General features: G+C 39.5%; 14 protein-coding genes across 14 annotated transcripts; 8 read left to right on the top strand and 6 right to left on the bottom strand. All coding sequences in view use genetic code 12, as the record gives it.

The window, feature by feature from the left end:
- Nucleotides 1-321: 321 nt before the first annotated feature.
- CPAR2_300730 (MFS transporter) lies at nucleotides 322-2,061 on the top strand (the record flags this gene model as incomplete). The annotated part of the gene is made up of 1 exon (XM_036807424.1): nucleotides 322-2,061. One exon carries the CDS (start codon nucleotides 322-324, stop codon nucleotides 2,059-2,061), a length of 1,740 nt encoding a protein of 579 aa, XP_036664262.1.
- Nucleotides 2,062-2,178: 117 nt separating this feature from the next.
- CPAR2_300720 (uncharacterized protein) lies at nucleotides 2,179-3,369 on the top strand (the record flags this gene model as incomplete). Its single annotated transcript, XM_036807422.1, has 1 exon — nucleotides 2,179-3,369. One exon carries the CDS (start codon nucleotides 2,179-2,181, stop codon nucleotides 3,367-3,369), a length of 1,191 nt encoding a protein of 396 aa, XP_036664261.1.
- Nucleotides 3,370-3,420: 51 nt separating this feature from the next.
- Nucleotides 3,421-5,856, bottom strand: CPAR2_300710 (uncharacterized protein; the record flags this gene model as incomplete). Its single annotated transcript, XM_036807421.1, has 1 exon — nucleotides 3,421-5,856. The coding sequence occupies one exon, from the start codon at nucleotides 5,854-5,856 to the stop codon at nucleotides 3,421-3,423; it is 2,436 nt and encodes an 811-aa protein (XP_036664260.1).
- Nucleotides 5,857-6,111: 255 nt separating this feature from the next.
- CPAR2_300700 (uncharacterized protein) lies at nucleotides 6,112-7,038 on the top strand (the record flags this gene model as incomplete). Its single annotated transcript, XM_036807420.1, has 1 exon — nucleotides 6,112-7,038. One exon carries the CDS (start codon nucleotides 6,112-6,114, stop codon nucleotides 7,036-7,038), a length of 927 nt encoding a protein of 308 aa, XP_036664259.1.
- A 190-nt stretch (nucleotides 7,039-7,228) lies between these two features.
- CPAR2_300690 (uncharacterized protein) lies at nucleotides 7,229-8,983 on the top strand (the record flags this gene model as incomplete). The annotated part of the gene is made up of 1 exon (XM_036807419.1): nucleotides 7,229-8,983. The coding sequence occupies one exon, from the start codon at nucleotides 7,229-7,231 to the stop codon at nucleotides 8,981-8,983; it is 1,755 nt and encodes a 584-aa protein (XP_036664258.1).
- A 28-nt stretch (nucleotides 8,984-9,011) lies between these two features.
- CPAR2_300680 (MFS transporter) lies at nucleotides 9,012-10,775 on the bottom strand (the record flags this gene model as incomplete). Its single annotated transcript, XM_036807418.1, has 1 exon — nucleotides 9,012-10,775. One exon carries the CDS (start codon nucleotides 10,773-10,775, stop codon nucleotides 9,012-9,014), a length of 1,764 nt encoding a protein of 587 aa, XP_036664257.1.
- A 788-nt stretch (nucleotides 10,776-11,563) lies between these two features.
- CPAR2_300670 (uncharacterized protein) lies at nucleotides 11,564-13,120 on the bottom strand (the record flags this gene model as incomplete). Its single annotated transcript, XM_036807417.1, has 1 exon — nucleotides 11,564-13,120. One exon carries the CDS (start codon nucleotides 13,118-13,120, stop codon nucleotides 11,564-11,566), a length of 1,557 nt encoding a protein of 518 aa, XP_036664256.1.
- Nucleotides 13,121-14,308: 1,188 nt separating this feature from the next.
- CPAR2_300660 (uncharacterized protein) lies at nucleotides 14,309-14,977 on the top strand (the record flags this gene model as incomplete). Its single annotated transcript, XM_036807416.1, has 1 exon — nucleotides 14,309-14,977. The coding sequence occupies one exon, from the start codon at nucleotides 14,309-14,311 to the stop codon at nucleotides 14,975-14,977; it is 669 nt and encodes a 222-aa protein (XP_036664255.1).
- A 105-nt stretch (nucleotides 14,978-15,082) lies between these two features.
- CPAR2_300650 (uncharacterized protein) lies at nucleotides 15,083-15,736 on the bottom strand (the record flags this gene model as incomplete). Its single annotated transcript, XM_036807415.1, has 1 exon — nucleotides 15,083-15,736. One exon carries the CDS (start codon nucleotides 15,734-15,736, stop codon nucleotides 15,083-15,085), a length of 654 nt encoding a protein of 217 aa, XP_036664254.1.
- A 145-nt stretch (nucleotides 15,737-15,881) lies between these two features.
- Nucleotides 15,882-18,848, bottom strand: CPAR2_300640 (uncharacterized protein; the record flags this gene model as incomplete). Its single annotated transcript, XM_036807414.1, has 1 exon — nucleotides 15,882-18,848. The coding sequence occupies one exon, from the start codon at nucleotides 18,846-18,848 to the stop codon at nucleotides 15,882-15,884; it is 2,967 nt and encodes a 988-aa protein (XP_036664253.1).
- A 736-nt stretch (nucleotides 18,849-19,584) lies between these two features.
- On the top strand, nucleotides 19,585-21,375 carry CPAR2_300630 (ferric reductase family protein; the record flags this gene model as incomplete). The annotated part of the gene is made up of 1 exon (XM_036807413.1): nucleotides 19,585-21,375. The coding sequence occupies one exon, from the start codon at nucleotides 19,585-19,587 to the stop codon at nucleotides 21,373-21,375; it is 1,791 nt and encodes a 596-aa protein (XP_036664252.1).
- A 785-nt stretch (nucleotides 21,376-22,160) lies between these two features.
- Nucleotides 22,161-23,912, top strand: CPAR2_300620 (ferric reductase family protein; the record flags this gene model as incomplete). The annotated part of the gene is made up of 1 exon (XM_036807411.1): nucleotides 22,161-23,912. One exon carries the CDS (start codon nucleotides 22,161-22,163, stop codon nucleotides 23,910-23,912), a length of 1,752 nt encoding a protein of 583 aa, XP_036664251.1.
- Nucleotides 23,913-23,969: 57 nt separating this feature from the next.
- CPAR2_300610 (endo alpha-1,4 polygalactosaminidase) lies at nucleotides 23,970-24,419 on the bottom strand (the record flags this gene model as incomplete). The annotated part of the gene is made up of 1 exon (XM_036807410.1): nucleotides 23,970-24,419. The coding sequence occupies one exon, from the start codon at nucleotides 24,417-24,419 to the stop codon at nucleotides 23,970-23,972; it is 450 nt and encodes a 149-aa protein (XP_036664250.1).
- Nucleotides 24,420-24,741: 322 nt separating this feature from the next.
- On the top strand, nucleotides 24,742-25,296 carry CPAR2_300600 (uncharacterized protein; the record flags this gene model as incomplete). Its single annotated transcript, XM_036807409.1, has 1 exon — nucleotides 24,742-25,296. One exon carries the CDS (start codon nucleotides 24,742-24,744, stop codon nucleotides 25,294-25,296), a length of 555 nt encoding a protein of 184 aa, XP_036664249.1.
- Nucleotides 25,297-25,351: the final 55 nt, after the last annotated feature.

Raw genomic sequence — 25,351 nt, 5'->3', positions numbered from 1 at the left:
TGTTGACAAAACAATAGAATATCACACAAAACCGGCAATTGTGCTCAATTGGGAAATGCGAACTCTTTTTGAGAAGGGAAGAAATATGTCGGTGAGTTTAAATACAGTATCATAACCCAAATATAACCGACTTAATTAATGTGTAGGTGCACTAAAACAATGCTTCACTATATATTGGAGCAATCAAGTCAACTCACATGAATTTTTTTTCAAAACTCTATTTTAATTCATTTTGAATCTTACTGTATATATAAATTGGAGGCATTCTGCACTGCATTTTATACAAAATCCATCGCAAGCTAGTGCTCCACAATTAGCAAAATGAGTGCACCAAACGAAGGAGAGAGGCTTTCTATCAACAGCAGTCCCTCGATTAATTCACTGAAAGAAGAGCCAAAGGAGGAAGAGGTTCCAGTTCAAGATTTTGTTGGTCAGAATGTAGAAGCACACAGAACTCGCAGTCGAGCTGAAGAAAACTATCCCAACCTTGACGAAGATTTTGGATACGAAGCGGACATCGCGTTGTCGAGGAAGGCTTCAAGATTAACAACCGATTATGACAATTTAATCCGTCAAGCTACAAATACTTCCAGACCTTTGCCACCAATGGGGGGCGGAAGGCCGTATCCGAGAGAGTTGGGAAGCAGAGACCCATTCGTTGTCCAATTCGATGGTGAGGACGACCCGGAACATCCGAAGAATTGGAGACTTAGAACGAAGCTTTTCTATACGACAACAGTTGGTTTGAGTGCTTTTTGTGTCAGTATTGGATCAGCTTTGTTTGCTGAAGCTTCTCAAGACTTGATGCAAGTTTTCCACATAGGGTGGACGGTTGCAACTTTGGGTACTTCATTGTTTGTTTTTGGATTTGCTGCTGGGCCAGTCATTTACGGTCCATTGTCGGAGTTATTTGGAAGAAAAATGATTTTGATTCCCAGCTCTTTAGGATACACATTATTTTGCTTTGCTGTAGCTACTGCCAAAGATGTTCAAACGGTTATGTTGTGTCGATTCTTTGCTGGGTTCATTGGTGCCGCACCATTAGTTGTGGCTCCTGCAGTGATGGCTGATATGTTTGGTGCAAGAACAAGAGGCACTGCGATTACACTTTTTGCTATGGTTTTGTTTGGTGGACCCATGCTTGCCCCAATTCTTGGTGGATTTACTGTAAAAAACTCATCTTTGGGATGGAGATGGACCTCATACTTTTGTGGCATTGTAGGTGCTTTGTCGTTTGTCATGAGTATATTCTGCTTGGAAGAAACCCATCATCCGATCATTCTTGCTAGAAGAGCCGAGGAGTTGAGAAGGAGAACCGGTAATTGGGGAATCTATGCTCCACACGATGAAGTTTCCTTGAGTATCAAAGAAATTGCCGAAAACAACATTACTCGTCCATTGAAGATGTTATTCACCGAACCCATTTTGTTTTTGGTCACTTTGTACAACGCTTTCATCTACGGTATGTTGTATTTGTTCTTAACAGCAGTCCCCTTGATCTTTATTGGTAAGTATGGTTGGTCTCAAGGTGTGGGTGAGTTGCCGTACATATCGATGCTTTTGGGAACACTTCTGGGAGGAGTGATTGTAATTTTGGGAGAGAAGAGGTACAATCTGGTAATGGATAAAAACAATGGTAAACCAATTCCAGAGGAAAGGTTGCCGCCAATGATGCTTGGAGGAGTTACGTTTACAGGTGGTATGTTTTGGCTTGGTTGGAGTGGAGCTTTCGGCGACAAAGTACATTGGATAGTGCCCACTATTGGCGCGTTCTTTGTTGGGAATGGATTAATGTTGATTTTCTTGCCCTGTTTCAACTACATCATTGACTGCTACCTATTGTATGCTGCTTCTGCATTGGCTGGTAACACTTTTCTTAGATCAGCTTTTGGTGCAGCTTTCCCCCTTTTTGCCAGGCAGATGTTCGTTAATATGAAAATTCAATGGGCTAGTACTTTATTAGGGTGTTTGGGTGCCATAATGATACCAGTACCATTTTTGTTCTACATCTATGGAAGAAGAGTTAGGGCAAGCTCAAAATATGCGTTTGTATTGGAGTGAATAGGACTATAGTAATTAATTAGAGTTATGCGTTTTGATCATTGATTTCTGCAAGGTTCTTTGAAAAATGTTTAATCCGCGATTTTGAAAATCACCTAGTGATCTCATTGTCTACAAATGCAGATCCGAACACTCACCACCACAGCTCTTCGACTAGCTAAACAATCACCACCAACAGCTAGCACAAAATACCTAGGACGCCCATCGAACAATCTCTCTGCAGGGCTTGTGGGGTTGGCAAATGTTGGAAAATCGACATTCTTCCAAGCCATTACAAAGTCTTCATTAGGTAATCCTGCGAACTACCCTTATGCCACGATTGAACCGGAGAAATCCATCGTTCAAGTACCTTCTAGGAAATTAGATCATTATCAACGCATTTATAAATCACAAAAGAAAGTTCCCACTAACTTAACTGTGTGGGACATTGCAGGTTTAACGAGGAACTCCAGTTCTGGTGCAGGATTGGGAAACAAATTTTTAAACGATATCCGTCAAGTTGATGGAATACTACAGATTATTCGTGGGTTTATGGATGACGAGATTATACATATTGAAGAGAATAAAGTTGACCCTGTTCGAGATTTAGTTATCGTCAATGATGAATTAATATTGAAAGATTTGGAATTTATTGAAGTGGAGATGGAGAAGAGCACAAAGAATTTGAAAAAGCCAAATCAAACCCATGAGGCAAGAAATTTGGAGCTTTTGGAGAAATTGAGTGATTGCTTGTACAACGGTGTCAAGGTGATTAATGGTGTTTGGACCGATGAAGAAATTGATTACATAAACGGGTTAAACTTGTTGACCGCAAAGCCAACTGTATATCTATTGAATGTGTCAAAAAGTGATTATATTGCAGGAACGAACCAGTTTTGGGGTAGAGTACAAGAGTGGATTACCACCAATTCTGGCAACGATAAGCTTATCATGTTTAGTGCTGAATACGAGCATGCACTAATCACGGCCGAACCACAAGATAAGGAACTGATCGTTCCCGCAGTGATTCAGGAGATGCGCGATTCTTTACATTTGATATCATTTTACACTTGCGGCGATATTGAGTCTAGGCAGTGGACACTTCGAAAGGGTAGCTTGGCGCCAGATGCTGCTGGGTTGATACACACCGACTTGCAAAAGACATTCATCAACTCGATTGTTTACAAGTGGGATGACTTGGCACAATTGGAGGTGTTTGACGAAAACAAATTGAAGCTGATGGGGAAACAATATAGAAATGGGAAGAAATACGAAGTGGAGGATGGCGACGTGCTTGTGATAAAGGCGGGCAGTGGAAAAGCTAGATAATGCTTATGGTTATGATTTAAATGCCATGAACATCCTGTATATAGGTACAGCTCAATATAGACCATAATCCTGGTCAATCAAGGTCCTTTCAAACTTCTTTGAAACCTCTTGCAACTTCAATAACAAGCCAGCAGCAAGGCTCTTGACTCTGTTATCAATAATTCCTTCCCATGTCGCAGTTAACCAATTATATACCAACATTATCTCATCGTTGAAGTCGAGCACCAAAAACTCAGCGTCAATCAATTCCAATATGAGTAATATTCCAGTAAGTATTGATTCAATAACTTGAATCTCTTCCAAAGTCACTTTTCGTATCACAGTGCAAGACAACAACATAAACTCTTTGATCATGTCTTTAAGTTGTGTCGACGATGGGTACGCAACGTGGAGTAATAAACTCAATGTTTTGATATATTGAGCAATGAAGATTGGCGAGTAGTGTCCAATATCAATGGATCCAGACTCATACCACACATTAAGCAAAGGGAAAAAGAAATTTGTTCCGATAATTTTGTAAAAGTTGGGAATTACCGGTTTCTCCCTTGTTTGTACATCCTTTGGTTGGGTTAGTGATCGTGAGATGCGTACCAATTTACCTTTACCGATTATTTGATCTTTAGCATCACTTGAAGCATCATGCATAAGTGAATCTTGAAGTTCATTTTCAATTTGATTTATATACTTCAATCCCCCAATATATTTGTTGTGTAACGAAGAAGGAAGTAGCTTTGTTGGAAATGACTTTTCGGTAAACGATTGAAAAACTATGTCATCCTTGATACCGCGTAGTTCACGTGCAGCTAGCGACGTAGCGGATAGGATAAACATTCGTTGTTGAAGCGAATAATCCCCCGTCAATAACAAGTCAAACATATAGAAAGTTACATTAGGGTTGGTGACGATAACACTAACCATATTGACCAACTTTAAATCATCAAAGTCTGGGTCATTGTAAAAATTGTCCAAGGCAATGAGATTTGCGAGTAGATCTTGAGAATAAAATTCAACCTCATTTCCTTGACGTGATTTTCGTCGTAAAAGAGTTGGACCTTGCAATAAAGCAACTCGGCGCATTTCATATGCTTGGGGTTTTTTAGAATCGATGGAGATATATGATATCAAGTCTTTTACATATATGGGCTCCGGAACTTTTGGTTTGGGAAGTAGGGAGCCATCATCATCTGAAGTATCCTCCATGGGGGTGTCAGCAAGAATATCTAAATTTGGCTGACTGGCAACCGGCTTGTGAATGGGGGAGTTAGTGTTTTCTTCCTTCAAAAATTCCCATGCAACATCAACACTCAAGCTTTCAAGTTCCTCAACTGGAGCCAAAAGCTCATCATAATCATGGCCAATGTTTGTGGACTTGAAAATTTTGAGCTCTCCGCTTAGCTCACAGATCCTATCCGCAAGAATGATACCTAGCGACCTCGCATTGATTGAAAATGATTGAAGATGATTGCTAATTCCCTCGAGACAGATCTTGTTTTTTGTCAATCCTTTTATGAATTCGCCATCTTTGCACCGGCTAAGTAGTTGAAAAATAAGAAATGTCCTAAATTCTTGGATTGTAATGGGCTCGTTTTTGATATACATTGGATCTGACCATTTTTGCAACTGACTCATAACGAAAGGGGGCATGCAAGGACCAGTTTCACCAGTTTTTTGTGATAGTATGGCAGCGATCAACAGTATGAGTGCCTTATTTGATCTCACCACCACACTCTCGATGAAATTCTCATCCATGTACTCACAAAAGGACTTGAGAATGTTGAACAAAGGCAACATGTTTGCATCAGTGACTATGAGAACGACATATGCTAAAAAAAATCGCTTCGTGAAATCTCTTCTTTGGAAATCTTTTTGACGATGGAGAGTCTCTTCAAAATGTGCCCAGTAATCACGAGTGAAAAAGATACTGAAAAACTCTATGAGCGATTCTGCACTCAAATTGAGAAGTGATTGCACAAAAATGTCTGGCTGTAACCCTTGTTGATACAACTTGGCAACACCGGTGGACAAGTAATGGGCATATGACTTAGACGACTGTAATGCCACATTAGTAATATCCCAGCCTTTTGATATAGTAACTTCATTCACTACTGATAACAATTTCCCCTTAAACACAAGTTTGTCAATCTCTTTCAATTCTGGAGATGTTCTATTTGATGCAATGTTGACAACAAATTGCTCATCGACTACCGATAATAAAAAATCAAAGTAGACCCTTAGTTCGGCATCACTGTTTGGTACATTTAGTACGCTTGACACTTTACTAAGTAAGTTTCCAAAACCAATTAAGCTCTGGAATTTGTACCTTAACTTTGACTCGGTGCTGTTCGGCAAAGACAGGTAAATCTGTGGCACAGTATAGTTCAACAACGCGCTAATCAATGGAAACGAAGGATTCTTATAGTTGTCCAAAAAACGGTCCAATTCTGTGATACTAGGATAATTTTTTAAAAGTTCAATGTCGTTGGTCATGGGATTCAATTAGAGGTGGTTTGTTGAATTGAATTTAACGCTAGCAAAAAAAACAAATGCATCGCGTGGTTGCAAGAAATACCCCATCTCAAAGTGAACTCTTTCAAACAACACACAGAATTAACGAACAGTGAAACAGTAACATTGGAGAATACATCACAACAGCAACTTCCTTTTGAATAAATATCACTGATTTCGCTGTTTATTCTTCTGCCCACCCCCCTTTTGAAGTCACCCCACCAAATGAAGAGGTTGATGCTGTCAGCGTCTTATAGTGGCTACAAAGTAACAAAGCCAAGGAAAGGTGCTTCGTTCAAGGTGCCAGCCGCAACTTCATTGTACAATAAAACCACTGTGTTTCCAAGATTTGAAAAGCGTGAGATACCAAGCATCTCACCGGAACTCGCCCGACTAAAGGAGCAGATTGAAGATGGAAAGAAACTCTCTGTTGAGGAGTACCTCGAAAGTTCACATTTCAAGTTCAAAGAAGGTCTGGGGCAACAGTCGTTGGACTCTTTGAAAGAAGCACTCTTGTTGCTTCATCCAAGGACAAGACCTTTGGTAGCAGTTGATTGCGAAGCTTACGAGCATGGACACAACAAGATCACGGAAATTGGGATAGCCATACTAAAACCCCAATCAACTACAGTATCACAGATTAAAGCAATTCATATAATAATTAAGGAACATCTACACAAGAGAAACTCCAAATATGTGCCCGACAACAAGGACAAATTCCTCCATGCAACTTCATACATAATGAAGGAGAAGGATGCAATATCTACATTGAAGCTAGTACTAGATAAATACATCACAGCTCAAGATGGGGTGTTGGTTGGCCATTCAATAAGCTCGGAGATAAAGTATTTCAAAAGTTTGGGAATTGAGTTGCTGCCTACAGTCAAGATGTTGGACACGTTGAAATTGCACAAACTTGGCAGAAGCAACGGTGGTTCGCTAGGCGGATGCCTTAAGCTATTAGGACTACCTTGTAGTTACTTGCACAATGCCGGAAACGATGCCTACTACACGTTGTTGGTGGCCTTGTCATATTGTGATCCAGTAGTCCGTATTCAAAAGAATTTGGACATATATTCGTCTAGCGAGTTTACCGAAAAGTATCCACACGACAAAAATACTGCTTTTGTTAAAGTCGATGATATTTCTTTGTTAGATTTGTAGTGCAAAAAACAAGCGTATAAAGAGAATTGGGAATGCATGTTGACAAACTCCGAAATTGGAAAATAAAAAGCGCATCTCTCTCTCTAAAAATCAAAAACAAAAAAAAGGACCAAAAAAAAAACCTTAATTAAAGATATCGCGATTTAAGTAAAACATATAATATCGTCCACTTGGCTTTTCGCGATAAGCAATGACAGAGGAATATGATGAGTCCACCTCGCTTATAAACAGAAGACCATCACGGCTGTTTCTAGATACACCACTTGGTTCATTCAAAGGCCCAAATTCGTTACACAATTTTGCTAGCTCATTCACTCGTGCACAATCTTTTGCAGCTTCCAAAATCGACAATGAGATCCACAAAGAAAGATCGTTCTTCGTTAGAGAGCCTACTGGAGATGGAGCTGAAGATGAAACATTTGACCCGGAATTGATGGTTCCATCTTATCGTGGTGAACGACTTAGCCTGGTTGTGCATGATTTGCATCGGAACCAATTGTTTATGAATAACGATCTTGATTCCGCTTTGTCTCCTAACAACGATGTGTTTTACCACGATGATGTTGTGAATGCAATAAACGAGTCAAGATCACGCCAAGGGTCAGACTTTTTTGGAAGCGGTATCCCCATGGGTAAAAAGATTCTTCCTCAACCTTCATTTTCAAGTTTTAGAAGTTCAATATCTATGGCCACAACTACGAGTCAGATGACGTTGAAAAAGATTGAGGATTCAGATGGGAACATTATCACCGTGTTGGCAGGTCAATCAACTGTACCTCAAACCGTGTTCAATTCCGTCAATGTGTTAATCGGTGTCGGGTTGCTTGCGTTGCCAGTTGGGATTATGAAAGCTGGGTGGGTGTTTGGTGTTCCTATATTGGTTGCATGTGGGATTATAACATTTTGGACTGCAACATTGCTTTCAAAGGCTATGGAGACAGATGCAACGATCATGACGTATGCTGATCTAGGTTATGCTGCTTATGGGTCCATGGCTAAGCTTGTCATATCCCTACTTTTTTCAATTGACTTGGTAGGTGCTGGCGTTTCATTAATTATCTTGTTTAGTGACTCGTTTGTTGGAGTATTGAGTAATGATCCTACAACAACGAAAATTATAACCTTTTTCATTTTGACACCATTCACATTCATCCCATTACCGATATTGTCAGTTTTCTCATTACTTGGTATCTTATCGACTATTACTATCACATTGTTGGTGATATTTTGCGGCTTAATCAAGGATACATCACCTGGTTCATTGATAGAAGTCATGCCAACAAATCTTTGGCCAGAGACTGGCAAGAATTTTTTACTTGGTGTAGGTATATTAATGGCGCCATTTGGTGGACACGCAATCTTTCCTAATTTGAGAAGTGATATGAGACACCCGTACAAATTCACAAAGTCATTACGATACACATACATTATAACTTTGATTACAGATTGTCTGATGGGGATTTTTGGATTTTTAATGTTTGGTGCAACGTGTAGCAATGAGGTCACCAACACGTTATTGCAAACAGTGGGGTATCCGTCTTGCATCTATCCATTGATAAAGTCATTGATTTGCGTGATACCATTGGCCAAGACGCCTCTCAATGCGAAACCAATAATTTCATCCTTGGATGTATTGTTTGGGGTATCCAATCAGGCAGAGACCAAATCAAGGGCAATTTTCAACTCGGTAAACAAATTTGTGATTAGAGTCGGGGTCAATGCTGTGTTTGTCTTTTTGGCGATTGTGTTTCCAGAATTTGAGAAAATCATCGGTATATTGGGTGCATCAATCTGTTTCATCATTTGCATTATATTGCCCTGCCTCTTTTATACCAAGCTATGCGGAGGCAAGTTATCCACACTTGAATCGGGTACAATCTACTTTATCATTTTGGGTTCTTGTGTTTTGGGAGTAATGGCTAGCTGGGCCGTTGTCACAATTTAATAGGGAACAGTAAAGATGTATATAAAATCTACTTTAACGCAAACTTGGACTTACTTCTCACGTAAGCTCCGTATCGGTAAAACAAAAATGGCACTGGAATCATCAATGCCGCCAAGCAACCAACTAAAGTGGCTGCCCATTTGATGGTTAAATTGGTAAACATTTGTGTATCAAACAATGGGAATGCGGCACCAAATGAAGCTCTCATAAAGGTGTTTGCTGCTAGAATCGATGCAGGCACATGTACATAACAATCAATCAAGTAGTTTAAGGTTGGCAAAAAGATCAAAATCAATCCAACTCCAACAAAAAACTCTCCAATGACAGGCACAATCCAATGCACATGATTAGGATAGTCTCCGGTCCAGCCTAACCAAAATATTCCAATAACGAAAACAAAACCACCCACCATGATTGGAGGTAATCTTGATTCAGGAGTCCATTTTTTCCCCGTAGTGTCCAACTTGTGATTATAGTTCTTCTCGTATAAGATGATACATAAACCAGCAAATGCAACGCCAAGCATCATAGATATGTACGGTAGTTCAGCAACACCTTGGGACCAACCGTATCTGCCACCGAAAATGAGCGGAATCACCGTCAAAAATGAGTACAACATTGCATACATGAATGCATTGTAAAGACTAACAAGAAACACGATCGGCTCTAAGAAAAGCAATTGCAATGGTCGCAAAAGGTTATTTCTAGCAATCTCTTTCAAGCTTAGTCTAAGCTCCTCCTGAGGAGCAAAGATACCCCAGTTACCAGTCTTTCTTCTCAAGTATTCTGCTCTCTTTGCCAAGATGAGAGGATGATGTGTCTCTTTCAAACAAAATACATTGAGTATCAATGCAAGGCAGCCAACAAGGGCAGAAAAGTACGAGTTCCATCTCCATCCTAATGCACTATTTTTTGTAGTGAAACCACCGAGTATGGGTGCTAGCATTGGTCCAACAAAAATTGTACCTACAAAAACATTAACGGCAACACTTCTCGGTCTATCATCCAACAAGTCAACCATTATTGCTGGTGCAAGAGGAAATGGGCCACTACCGATAAATCCCGCAAAGAAACGACACAACATTATCGTTTGCAAGTCCTTTGCCGTTGCAACAGCAAACAAAAACACTGTATACCCAAAGCTAGACACCACCATAATTGGCTTCCTACCGTACAACTCCGACAATGGGCCATAAATGATTGGTCCCAAGGCAAATCCAAACACATAAAGTGAGGTGGCCAATGCTGCTACCGTCTGTCCAACGTGAAATTTATTCATAACTTCCTCATTTCCTTGCGAGAAATAGGCAGAGCCTAGCGACACATACAATGCCGAATAGCCAGCAGTAAAACAATAAAGAAATTTTTTTGAAGTTGAATAGTTGCGTGGGTTGTATGGATCATTTGGTCCAGTAAATGTGACACAATAAGCATCTTTATTTGGGAGTGGCGGTGGAAAGGCTCGTTTGTCACCCCATGCAAGAGCGACATCTTCATCATAAGCAGCTTCAGCTAATTCGGGCATGTTCATCATTTTTCTCGTCAACTGGCGTGACAATACTGGACTGCTTTCAATTCTTGACAATCTGTCACCTTGACTGTGATGGGAAACAATGTCGTTATAATCATGAAGCGGTCCTAACTCTATATCCTTGCCTGCAATAGGCTTTGGGTCCTCGGAAACTTCTTTCGCGAATGATAAGGATGATGAGGATGAGTGATCTTTATCGTGTTTATCTTGATCGTAATGTGTTTTGGTCTCCTTGCCAGAGGAGTGTTGATTGCTAGACATTATGTGTTTGAGCTATTTGTTGCAACATTCATGGTAGAGTCTTTCTTTAGGTAGAACTGAGGGGTTTTATATATCGTTTGAATGTGCAAAAACGTGTAGATGTTCCTTTTCAAATATGGACGGTCATGTGTAAAACCCGGATAGCTTTGGGTGAGTTAAGAATAGAACAATAAAGGCTGCAATTCGTGTAAAAATTGAATGCTCCAGTATTACTCCACATCGTTTATGTAACTACTTTTTCTCACATCATGTGAATACCACAAATTGATTACTTTGCTCAATTGTGCCCCACTACATTGCCCTGGGCGATGGGTTACTCTCCAACCATCTTTGTAAATCACCCACAAGACAGTTTAGATGATTGTACACCTGTCACAAGCAACAGATTTTGCAAAATGTCGTTTGCGTGTCATGAGTTTGTTTTGTGTCACTTCGAGTGGTTATAGATAGATCTTTCGGCGATAATCTTTATTTCCAACGTGTGGGCTTTTTGCGTATAGTGCAACCAATATTATATGGCTGCGTGCATTACAGGCAGAGATCAAGATTAGGATCTGAATCTGCTCTCCATTTCAAATGGAATCTTGAGGGATCTTTAAAAGTTTCCAGGCCTTTTTTGGTCCCTTCAATGTGTCACAAAATAGGATTAGATATTGCATTACTGAATGCCGTCTTCCAAATACAGTGCGATTCATTATTCAAGAGCTGTTTCTGAAATACAGTGCCTCAAGGCAAATTACCGTGGCTGATGTTTTAGATGAAAGCTTACAAAGATCCACTCGTAACCATTATTCCTTAGCGTACTTTGATCTGCGTCTAACTCTATCTCCAACTCTATAAAACACCAACGGCACCGCGATTAATAATATACCCACCCCTGCCAACAAAACTGATGCCCACTTTATAGTTAGCTTGCTGAACATTTGTCTAGTGAATAATGGGAAAGCAGCACCGAAAGCGCATCTCATGAATGCGCAACTCACTGATGCAAAAACGGCCAAGGATTCATAACATCCATATATATAAGACATTGACCCTAGATATACAGACATGATTCCATTACCAATTAAGAATGCTCCTATTATGGGTATTATCCAATGAATGTAGTGGGGGTAATCACCAGCCCAACCTATGAGAAGAATCCCAATCACAAACGCAATGCCACCTACAATTATGGGCGGTAGTTCAGCTTTTGGAATTGGTGATGCATTTGCTTTACTCATTTTATGATTCTGCAGTAACCTAATGTAAGTTAATATTGTTCCTCCCACAAACACCCCAAGCAACATTGACAAGAAAGGTAGCTGCGAAATTCCTGCTCTCCATCGATATCCACCTTGAAAGACCATTGGAATGATTGATAGCAATGCATACAACATTCCATAAACAAAGCCATTGTAGAGACCAAACAATAGAATAATAGGTTCAGTAATCATCAAGGTGATTGGTTTAACAGCATTTTCGGTTGCTATTGCTTTCCAATCGAAAGTAATTGCCTCTTGTTTTGCGTAAATCCCCCATATGCCAGTCTCTCTTCGTAAGTGTTGCGCTTTTCTAGCTAACAACGTTGGGCGGTGAGTTTCTTTCAACATAACGCAACTGCAAAATAATGCGACTGCTCCAATGACACCACTCAAATAGGAATTCCATCTCCAGCCTAAACTTTTATTTGCGGTAACAAATCCACCAACAATAGCCCCAAACATACTTCCACTAAAAAACACCAACGAAGAAACAATGCTAATTATAGCACGATGCTTTTGTGAAAACAAATCAGTTAATACACTAGGAGCAACAATTAAAGGCCCACCACCAACAAATCCGGAAAAGAACCGACAAAACATGATCGTTTGAAGGTCCCGTGCTGATGCAGCTCCGAATGTAAAACAAACATAACCGAAACAACATACAATCAAAACACTTTTCCTACCAATTAATTCAGACACGGGACCAAAAATTATTGGAGCTGAAGCAAATCCGAGGATGAAAAGTGAAGTTGTCAAACTAGCAACTGCATAGCTGATTTGATGAAATCGCATCAAGTCTTCCACTCCTTGGGCGAATATGGTTGAACCAAAGGTTATTGCAAAAATTGTTAATGCAGCAGAAAGAATGTATAATAACTTTCGCCATAAGGGATAATTATAAGGGTCGTAGAGGTCTTTTGGTCCATTAAAGCGAACTTCAAATGGTGCTCTATCAGGTAACTTTGGTAGCTTCATTATTTCACTAATGTTTTGGTTGTAACCTTGCTCCAACTCGCCAGCTTGGCTGCTTATGTCTTTATTCTCTTGATCATGGTCAACACAGGTAGGTGCGTTACTTAAATTGGAAACTGTGGACATTGCAGTATCTCATAGTGTATTCGAAAGAATGTATCGCTTTGTATCGCATTGTCAGCACGATAATTAGCAAGTATTTATAGTCTAGGCAAATCGGAAATTGCATAAAACCTCCCTGGAAGCTAGACACGGATACAACTTTGTATATGCGCCTCATTTCCTTTTTTTAGGGTCCATTGCTGATCGTTAGTCACGCGGCCAAGACAAACAGACTAGCCAAGTGGTTATAAATTACAGGTACTGTACATTTTAGGTGAGTGTTTACGTGGGAGAGCTATTGCGAACATAGACGCTTTTGCGCTTTGCTGAATAGGAATTGAGAATCAGTGCAAATAACCCATAATGCCGCAGGCGAATGAGGTAGTGATTAAATCTTTTCTGGAGACAAATGAGTCCTATAAGTGTGATCATTCAAAGTAGATCAAAGCCAAGCCGTTTGTGGATTAAAAAAAATAGATAAGAAAAATACCATAGATGTGTGAATATGAGTTTTTAAGCATTACTCCTTATTTAGAATTACAGTACATTCAAGAACCGTTGGGCAACGTTAAATACACCATATGGGGTACATAAGTTATCAACTATTACAGTAGAGAATTAGACATCCACGTACAAAGATAACAAGGCACATTGGTTGAAGAAAATGCGATATCTTTGATAAAAGTAGTGTTATTTTTGTGCAAAAGAGTGTCTCGTGTACTCCCATTGTAACGCATTTACACATTCAGGTGACCCCTTGATAGTCCCTAAGGCATCACTCTATTGTCATCTTTTTTTAGTAATGAGAGATAACTTTGATGTAGATGTGATCAACGATAGATTGTTTGAGAATTTGAATCTTGAGTTGAGAAAACAATGATGGTATACGTAGAAACCCTAATATGCAAAATCAATCATGATCAGGGGGTTATCAATATTCACTTCGTATTAGAAAACAAAGGGAAACCTGCAACGCGCAACAAGCAACGCGCAACGCGCAAACATATGGCGGATTCTTTCCTAATTAGGAAATTTATCATTCACTTTTTAGGAAAAAGATTCCCGCTAATTGATTGCAAAATGTGGCTTTCTCTTGTGAGTCAATCTGCAAGGCACAGATAAATAGATCAAACTTGGATCCAGAAGATTTAATTTTTTCTTCTCAATTATTTAATCCAATAAGCGTTGTTTCATTTCAAACCACGCGCAACAATGTACATTCCTAAGAAATATCAAGAAGAAGAGTGGGAGCAAGTGGAATACCTCATTAAGAGATACCCACTTGCAACCATTGTGACGACAACTGATGACAACGAGATTGTAGCAAACCACATACCTCTATTTCTCAAAATAGAGTCTACTGGGGAAAGAAAGTTGATAGCGCACATTGCCAAAGCCAACCACCAAATACCCTCCTTAAACTCAAACGACAAGGTATTGGTGATTTTTCAATCACCTAACTCATACATCACTCCAAACTATTACCTTAGCAAGGAGGAGACTCACAAAGTGGTTCCAACATGGGATTTTGCTAGCGCACATATTCACGGATCATCAAAGATCATAGATGATTTTGATTTTGTTAGAGATCAGCTTAATCATTTGACTAATCAAGAGGAAGGGAAGAAGGACAAAGATTCAACAAAGTGGCAGGTGAATGAGGCACCAGAGAATTATTTAAAGATTATGCAAAAAGCAATCACTGGACTTGAGATACAGATCAATTCGTTTGAATGCAAGTACAAGTTTGAACAAGGGGCAAAGAAGCCGGATATTTCTGGTGTTATAAAGGGGTTGTCCGATGATGGTAAAGAGGAAATGTCGAAATTGACTATTGATGCAAATGCAAGATCAGATGAGCGCAAATCGGGCAAGACCTAAAGAAGTGGTTTAGAGATGTCATACACCGGATAGATTGCAAATTTGAGTTTTTACCATTGTCAAAAACAATGATCGACTCCTCTACATTACTGCACTAACCTCTCCTCAATACGGATTAAACCTTGGAGCTCCACGCCCCCTTCCTCTAAACCCAGCACGTCCTCTAAACCCAGCCCTGCCTCTAAAACCAGCGCGCCCGCGGCCCCTAAAGCCGCCTCTATTAGCATTAATCCCTGGGATGTTTGTCCTTTTTGGTAATACCTTTAAACGTCTGTCTCTGAAAACTGAATCATCCAATTCTTTTACCGCTGCATTTACACCCTCGACATCACTAAACTCCATATAAGCAAAGCCTTTAGGCTGTCCAGTGATTTTGTTTGTCATAATTGTCACTCTGTTAACTATACCTGCTGGTGAAAAGTGTTCTTGCAATTCTAAAGGCGTTGCTTGATAATCTACATTACCAATGTAAATGGACCTCGCATCTGAGTCTCTTCTCTCTTCAGCCAATTGCTCTGCCGATGGGGCATTAGATGATCTAGCTGATGTGTTTGAAGCGTCAAGATTTGGTCGGGTGTACGTGTTGTGATCTTGTTCATGAAGAACAGCATCGAGTTCTTGTAATCGTCTCTGTTCTTGCTCTAATTGTTCGGCGGTTGGTTCCTGTGGTTGCGGCTGTTCTTGTTGTGCCGGGGATTGTTGCTGCACTCGTGCCTCTAAGTAACCGAGTTGCTGTTCATAAGGGATTTGATCTGACATGATGTATTGGCGATAACGTGGTTATACATAGCTTTGACGCTTTGACCTTTTTTTTTTTCAGATGCTTGATCAACCTTTTGAATGTACGCTACCACATTACCTACAAGAACAATAGATAAATGTATTTCTTTATAAACGGGCTATTTCAAAATTGGGACACTCCTGGTAAGTTTCTCTCCCTGGACAAGTTATGCTTAATGCTACCAATATCACGTGGAAGCGTAATTGGAGGATCATTCTCCTTATTACCATCAGATGATCGAGTTGATCCATAATCAATATGCTTAATCTTGCGCTTCTTTTTCAGACTAGGAAACAAACCTTCAGTTTCCGATCGCAACACATCAACGTCAGTTTCATAACCTCTATCGTACGGCATAAAATCATCGTCATCGGTGAGCACGCTCATAAATCCGGAATCAGCTCGTGGTAGATCATCACCATGGCTGGATTTCCTGCGTGGTCGATTCTTTCTACCCATGAACAAAACTAGTCCAATCATTACACCGCCAAAAATCATCAAGCCTAGTATTATACCAACACCAAGACTTACAACCCCCAAATGAATATGGAGAAAGTTGCTTGACTTTTTATTGAACCACTGTAAATTCAATGGTTTGTCGATTAAAAAGACACAAACTCGGTTGGTTGTATTTCTTTGCTGCGTGCATCCATGCGAAAGAAGTTTCACTTCTTGGTTTTTGTTGTATGCAGAGCCCACTAGGGGCTCTGTATCGTTCATTTTATGCAATTGAAGCAATACTTGACCTTTCTTCAGTGTATGCTTGCACACGAGTCCACCGCGAGTCAAATTTGTTTGTATCACGTCTGTCACATCTTTCCCCAACGCACAGTCAACTAGTTTATGCACTTCCCCATTCGGTATCAAATGAAATTGAAGAAACTTGTACAAATCTGAGAACGATTTAGTGATGTTGAAATCTTTCAAGGAATCGGGTTGGGGGACGATCAAAGAATATGGCTTCTTTCCCTTCAACGATTTTTTAATATGAGGAAAAATCTCGAGTAAGTGTGTAATGGAAAATTCCGGCAACAGGGCATCAAACGTCGTTGCAATCAAGTCATTTATAGGGATATAGAAATCATGCGGCAAAATTACCTTGTTCACCACATGTATCACACCTTGACTAAACAAAACGTCTGAGTTTAATGGTAAGTTGAAAACATAATCATTGTCTAGTTCAACAGGGTTGTATTCCTCTCCACCACCCAAGCTTCTCACTTTTATTGCACCATCGTCAATGTCCTTAAACGTCCTTGAGCCTTGGAAATTACTGTATAATGTGTCTTTCAAAAACATGCCACGAATTATGTTTTTAAATATAATTGGATTCGCTTCAAGATAATCCAATACGAGACCAAGCTCCTTCCATAAACCCTCATCAACTCGGTTTTCTGTCATACCACAAGGCAAAAAAATTGTATACCCTTGCTCATTGTCCTTCAATGACAACATATCAAAAGAACCAAAGTATCTCAAAGTACGTACACATCCAGTGCGGTCAATCTCCAATGTATCTACCGGCGGCAAGGCTCCATTGGACATTAAATCTCCCAACGAGTGCTTCAAGTTGACAGGTGTCGAGATTTCGTCCTTTGTAATGAATATTTGACTATTGTTCAATATTGAAACAGTTTCAACGACTTCAGCTCCTCCGTCAATGAGATACTTTGGCCTATCTTCAACTTGCTCTTTGGTCACCTTCATCTTGTAGCAGCCTCCTAGCTTCTTTTTTGAACATAATCGAGTGTTTGCCAAGATATGAGAAGTGGCATTGAAATCGAGGTTCTCGTCAATAAAGTGGTACATAAGTTCCTGCTTTGAACTGAACGACATCGACTTTATTTCATCATCACTGACATCGTCACGCAGGTCAATATCAACAAGTATCGTTTGGTTTACCGAAGATCCATCAATGAACGTCTCCAACAGTCTAAATTTCAATTCTTTAACAACGTTTGAATAGTGATGGGCAAACAAAGCTTTTCTAACAATCATTTCAGCAGTGGGTATATCCAACACTTGAAAGAATTGCTCACCGGTTTCGAAAATTTGTAGCAACCCATCAGCTAGAGCAATAGATTGATTGGTGGAGAAATGAGAAATGGTAATGTTTCCCTCTTGAAATTGGAATCTGTGTTTTTGTCCAACCAAGGAATGGACAGTTCTATTAGTTCCGTTTACACCACCAATATACTCCCCAAACATGAGGTGTTTCAAAAGCAGGACTATATCTGAGTTGATTTCGTGTTCGGCTCCTTCGGTAGTGTCAAAGTCCGCGCTATCAGTATTCACCAAGTAATACTTTAGCTGGAGACTGTCCAATGATTTTTTGAAAACTTCATTGCTTGGAACCACCACCGTTTTCACATCACGAAGGAACTCAGCACACGATCCGGGAAGTTGTTGTGGTTTCTTTTTTTTATTCTTCTTTTTCTTCTTCCTTGCTTTTGTTATGGACTCGTCTCCTTCCTCTTGGAAAACCAGTCTAAATAATTGACGAACGATAGATATCCTCTCATCCTCAGTATTGAGCAAAAAATCACACATGGTCTGCTTTATCGGTAATAGTTTATCAATCACTTGGATGTATGACCTTTGACGTGTTGCATACATGTCTTCCTCGACTATAGTAGCCAAGTCATCAATCACATATCCATCAACGTCTGGCTTGATCTTAATGGGATATGATTTGCCTTCAGTCTTGTTGTACATTGTATCATATATGGCTTCTTCACTAGTGAGGTTACCAATGGAAACTGCTTGATTTACAATATAACGTAGCAAATGGTCATCTTGCCAAGGATTATGGGGGCCCGTTCTTTCCACAAATGCCAGATTTATGGGCGCTAGCAAGGTTACATTCTGCAAAAGGTTTAATTGCGGTATTATTCCATTTCTTTGTAGTTGACGTAAAAAGTATGAAAACTGTGGTTCTGATGATAATATGTCCACAATGTATGAAGGCGTGGGCTCAACTTCGTCTGATGTTGTTGTTGTGGGTCTAGCATGTGTTGATGGGAGTATTAGTAGAAAAACAGTGAATAATAGTGAAAGTAAGTTGGGAGCCGGTCGTAGATGAGAAAGCATCGCAATAGGTATGCTTGAGTGATACCTGGTGGAGCAATACGTAGCTATGGTTCTCCTGGTGCGTTATCAAGTGTGACTCCAGTTTTTTTGTTGCACTAAAGAACGAACAGCGCTACCTGTTACCTCTGAAAGAGTTAATTTATAATGATATGAGCAAAAATGCAGAGAAGTGCCCCCAAGGTCTCTTTGCCAGGGCTGGTTCCTCTGTAAAGTTGAATCAAAAATTTGCTCAATTTTTGGTTCCTACTTGGGAGTAGAAACGCATTTTTTACGAATATAGATATCATGTAAGGAAGTTTAGTGAAATTCCATCCCGTGGGTAGTGGATTTTGAAGTACCACATAATAAATTGATCTGAATAAGTAGAACTTCAGTACCCCTCTGCGACCCTCTCCTTAGCTCAGAAATGCCTACTAGGCGTTGAATGATTCAGTTTTCATGAGAATAGCAACAGCCCCATGCACTGACTTAAGGGAGAAGAATTTTCCACTTTGCGCAGGATTTGTTTATCCGTATATTGAACATGGAAAATACCAAGAAAATATTTTGGATGCAAACAGGGCTTAACAATGCATTCTAGTCCCATTTTGACACAAGTTGAAATGATTGTAGAGAATTGAGCAAATTACTTTGATTGTTACTGAAACTGACCGATGATATAAGAACAAAGGGAAATTCCTACAATGATTCACCCCTCTACCTCCTCTAACCATCAATCAATACCGCCTTCAATATTATGATGAAGAGAAATGTTGTGTACAAAGGTCTAGACTGTGCAGCGGACACAATGAACCCCATGTACATGCAGTATAAAATGTTGCTGCAGAAACAAATCCCATGGGCTTCACAAACAAAATATGCCAGGTATACCCTTTATTTTGGAGTTGTAGTGATTTTTGTTGCCTTGTTGAAACATTTGTACTATAGGATCAGAGACATTAGATTCAAACCACAATCGACTTCAAATGCCGCTACTTCACTCATTGATGTGCTTGTTTCATATTGTCGATACGTTGGATATAAACAAACACCGAGATACTTACAATACTTTGCATCCTTTCCTAAAACTATTGGATCTGCAATGTTTATGATGTTGACTACTTTATACTTGGCATGTTATTGTTTTGTTCCTCATTTTTGGTACAGGCCGTGCATTGGATTTGGATCTCCGCCATTGGCCATAAGAGCTGGATTAATGGCTACTGCGTTGATGCCATTTATTTACATTTTGTCAGGGAAATCTAATATGATAACTTTACTCACGGGAATCAGTTATGAAAAACTCAATACTTATCATCAGTACGTGGGAGTTGCTTCCTTTGTGCTTAGTATTGTTCATGCGATTCCCTTTATTTATCAATTCTTGCAAGAGAGTGGTGCTGCTTATATGCATGATAGATTCATGGCCAAACAGATTTACATTAGTTCAATTCCATCTATCATCTTGTTGGGATTGTTGTGTACCTTGTCGAAAGCATGGTTTCGAAAACATTGTTATGAAGTTTTCTTACATTTACATTGGATGATGGGTGTGGCTTTTTTTGGTTGTTTGATGTGGCACACTAAAGCTGTGTTGGGCTCATGGGATTACATGTGGGGTGCATTGGCATTCTGGGCAACACAATTGATATTTAGAATATTGGTCAAGACTTGCTTCAGACCAAACACCATGTTTTTGAGATCAAGAAGAGCTCATTTCACCAAACTTGATGAAAATACATATGGAGTACACATAGAGAATGTTAAAGGGTACACATGGAGACCAGGACAACATGTGTTTCTTAGGTTCAAGGGGTTGAGGTTGCTCGATAGCCATCCATTTTCAATTGGATCTACAAGCGAGCAAGGTAAGGGAATGAAGTTTATTGTTGTTCCTCAAACAGGGTTGACAAGAGCTCATTTCAAGGAATTAGATCACCAAATTGAGTTGAACAAGCAAGTATACATTGATGGTCCTTACGGAGGAACATTTAGAGATGTTACAAAGTTTGATAAAATAGTGTTGGTTGCATCAGGTAGTGGTGTTACAGCAACCATTCCATTTTTGCTGTATGTTGCACAATTGCACCAACAGAAGTCACCCTTGGCTGACAATTTAAAGTGTGTCAATTTCATTTGGGTGGTTAGAAGAGAGCACAATATCGCGTGGATTCTGGATGAATTGATGAAGTGTCAAGAAACTTTAGGTAATAAACTTCAACTTGACATTCGTGTTTGTCATCATCAGGATAAAGTTGAAGAGATTGGAGATAAAAAGTTGGATTTAGAAAAGAGTGCTGATTCTTCTAATCAAGTGAGTTTTGCTAGGTTTCCAATAACGTATGGTAAGCCACATATTGAGGAGATTTTAAACTCTCTAAAGACTGGGTTGTCAAGAAGAAATATGTTTGTTTGTTCTGGTAGTCCATCCATGTTGGGACAAGTATCACAAACAGTTTCAGAATTTCAATCATTGATCTTCAATAACGACTTGACAAACACAAATGTTGAAGAAGTGTATTTGCATACCGAAAGTTTCAGCTGGTGATTGTATATATAGAGTTAACACAGGATAATGTTTAACAGTTGAGCTTGGGTGTAGTGATATGCCGATCAAGTTGCCAATTGAGATATATAATTTGCTCAAGAAATACTTTCCATTAAATGTCATCTTCCCAGAAAAATAGTTGCATTGATATTGAATCTTGGAGAGAAAAAACAAAACCAGTGTCTCTACTGCTTCCGCCATGAAGTCTTTTGGCTACTATCTTCGCTTAGGGAAGTAAGCCATCGTCTTTTTCTCGTTTCTAGATGGTTGCAAAATCGAGTCTCCGTCGTGTTTAGCTCAAAATAAACATTACACAAAATCTGATGAGCAAATTATGTCGTACGTTCTAGACACAAAGGCATCATTTTGAGCAGATTTAACATTTCCCAATTTGGATGAATTAATCCAACCATCAAACTCCAATAAACAAACCAACAACTAGACGGAATGTGGTGGGTGAGGAACTTGAGTTACAATGTATATGCATCTTTCTTTTTAAGATCCAAACAATTTGCTCAATCGTCCACTCCTATTGCAGCCACCCTTTCCCCTCCCCTCTCATCTCACATTCAGACCCACAGACTGAGCAAATTAGTTCTCACCAAAAAAGCTACAAAGAGGTAAGCGGGAGTAAACCCATCTTAGTAATCGCTTAGTAACAAATTTGTTTCTTTACGATATATAATCTCAGCAGGTGTCCGCCATTGGATTTCGCAAAAGTAAGTAATCACCCCCTTCCGAAAGCCCTTGGCAATATGTTTAAACGGAATGTTGAGTATCAAGGAATGGACTGTTTGGATGAGTCCAATCCCATGTTTATGCAGTACCACACAATGCTGCAGAATGAAGTTCCTTGGGGTGATCAACCAAAGTACGCCAAATACACTGTTTACTTTGGTATAGTGTTTATATTTGTTGGACTACTTAAACAGATCTACTACAGATTTAGAGATTACACATACAAACCACGATCAGACTCAAATGCTGCTTATTCATTCATCGATGTCCTTGTTTCATATTGTCGATACGTTGGGTACAAACAAACTTCACAATATTTACAATACTTCGCTTCATTTCCTAAATCTGTTGGTTCAAGTTTGTTTTTCATGTTGTCTACTTTATATTTGGCATGTTATTGCTTTGTACCTCATTACTGGTACCGCGGCTGTGCTGGGTTTGGATCTCCACCTTTGGCCGTGAGGGCCGGAATGATGTCAACAGCTTTGGTGCCATTTATTTATGTGCTCGCTGGTAAATCCAATGCTATTACACTACTCACGGGGATTAGTTATGAGAAATTAAATGTGTTTCATCAGTATGTTGGTGTTGCGCTGTTTATATTGGGTGTTATTCACACAATTCCATTTATTTATCAAGAATTGCAAGAGGCAGGTGCTAGTTCTTTGCATCATACATTTGTCACTGACTTGTATTACATTAGTGGGATTCCAACATTGATACTTATGGGTTTATTGTGTACTTTGTCAAAAGCTTGGGTGAGAAAGTACTTTTATGAATTGTTTTTACATTTACATTGGATGATGGGTATTGCATTCTTTGGTTGCTTGATTTGGCATATTCAGTTTGCATTGGGAGCTCAGAATTACATGTGGGGTGCATTGGCTTTTTGGGCATCGCAATTGATTTATAGAATCTTGGTCAAGACATGTTTCAAACCTACGTCAATGTTTTTGAGATCAAGAACTGCTCATTTAACTAAACTTGATGATGATACATATGAGATCCATATTGATAACGTTAAAGGATATAAATGGACTCCAGGTCAACATTGTTTCCTCAGGTTCAAAGGGTGGAGAATTCTTGATAGCCACCCATTTTCGATCTCGACAACGACTTACCTGGGTGAGGGAATGAAGTTTATTGTTGTACCTAAAAAAGGATTAACAAGAGCTCATTTCAAGGAATTAGATCACCAAATTGAGTTGAACAAGCAAGTATACATTGATGGTCCTTATGGAGGAACATTTAGAGATGTTACAAAGTTTGATAAAATAGTGTTGGTTGCATCAGGTAGTGGTGTTACAGCAACCATTCCATTTTTGCTGTATGTTGCACAATTGCACCAACAGAAGTCACCCTTGGCTGACAATTTAAAGTGTGTCAATTTCATTTGGGTGGTTAGACACCAGAAGGATATTAAATGGATTGAGGATGAGTTGACCAAGTGCCAAGAAGTATTGGGTAACAAGCTACAATTGGATATCAGAGTATGCAACTATCTTGTTGAAATGAAGAAATTGGACGACAAGATTGATACTGAAAAAAGTATTGAATCGGATGAAGCAGCTGGGGTCAAGTTACCCATAACTTATGGCAAACCTGATGTACGTGCCATTTTGAACTCATTAACTACAAGTTTTGCTAAGCGGAATATTATTGTTTGCTCAGGAAGCAATTCAATGCAGACTCAAGTGTCGCAAACAGCATCAGAATTCCAGTCGTTGGTGTTTAACAATGATTTGAGAAATACAAATGTCGAGGAGATATACTTGCATACTGAATGCTTTGGTTGGTAGAGGAAATCGTGTGTACAATATTTATTCACTACATGTTTATTTTATTTATTCATTTACTCAGTTTGGACACTGGTAAACCCATTCGTTCAAATTCCAGTGTTTTAAAATGGTAGAAAATCCGCCAGTATGTTTAAAAGTACAATACTCTTTGTACACTTTTGATGGCCAATGGATTTTACTCCGTTTAGATTTTTTTGGGTATTCAATATGGAAAACTGGCTTTTTGGCCTTGATGAATGGCTGATACTGTTTGCATTCACCATATTGGCCACATTGTTCTTGAACTGAGAAATCAACATAAGACAACACTTGTTTGATGATATCACCACCATTCTTTAAACCCATGGCTAGTCCATGCTTTTTAGCATATTTTGACAATTTCCTAACGTAGGCAATTGAATCTTGTTTACTCCATTTCAATCCGGTTTTATGAGCGTATCCATCAATATTATCTGGGTCAATTGCATCGCACCCTTTTGTCTTGGCTAACAAGATCCTGTTTTGCATGATTTGGAAAACGTTTGATGAAGTTATGTTAACCCACCGTTCACCTTCCCATTCGTTCAAAGGCTTACCTAGTTCAGCTCTGGTGAAATTTTTAGCATCTGGACGCCATTCTTCAAAAGTGCCAGCGGAAAAGTAACAAATGACAATCTTGTCTTGCGAATGGAGTGTTTGATGAGTTTAATTCAAGTGGAGAAAAGACAATAGGGTATGACTGACAAACCACCTTTTTGCTTGGCTATCTTACTATTGAGAACAAATGCAGTGATATATGTATACCTGTATGGGGTGGGTTTATGCGAAATGGCTTCTATGTCTATTGCCGATGAGCAAGAATGGTTGGTCTCAAGGTGTGGGCCAATTACCTTACATATCGATGCTTTTGGGAACACTCGTTGGTGGATTGATTGTAATTTGGGGTGAAAGACGATACAATCAAGTTATGGACGAGAACGATGGTAAACCGGTTCCAGAGGAAAGGTTGCCGCCAATGATGCTTGGCTCAGTTACTTTCACGATTGGTATGTTTTGGCTTGGATGGGGTGGTGCTTACGGTAACAAGGTTCATTGGATAGTGCCCACTATTGGCGCGTTCTTTGTTGGGAATGGATTAATGTTGATTTTCTTGCCCTGTTTCAACTACATCATTGACTGCTACCTATTGTATGCTGCTTCTGCCTTGGCAGCAAACACGTTCCTAAGGTCAGCTTTTGGTGCAGCTTTCCCCCTTTTTGCTAGGCAGATGTTCGTTAATATGAAGATTCAATGGGCTGCTACATTGTTGGGTTGTTTAGGGGCGGCCATGATACCAGTCCCGTTTTTATTCTATTTTTTTGGTAAGAAAGTGAGGGCTAGCTCGAAGTATGCATTTGTTCTATAGTATGGCTGTATAAACCTTACCAATAGGGGTTCTAGATTGAGTCCCACTGCAATTC

This window comes from Candida parapsilosis, contig 005806, assembly GCF_000182765.1.
Source record: "Candida parapsilosis strain CDC317 annotated contig 005806".
In the NCBI taxonomy this organism is placed as follows: Eukaryota; Fungi; Ascomycota; class Pichiomycetes; order Serinales; family Debaryomycetaceae; genus Lodderomyces; species Lodderomyces parapsilosis.
Note: the sequence above shows the minus strand (reverse complement) of the source record. Positions and strands in the feature narration are given on the sequence as shown.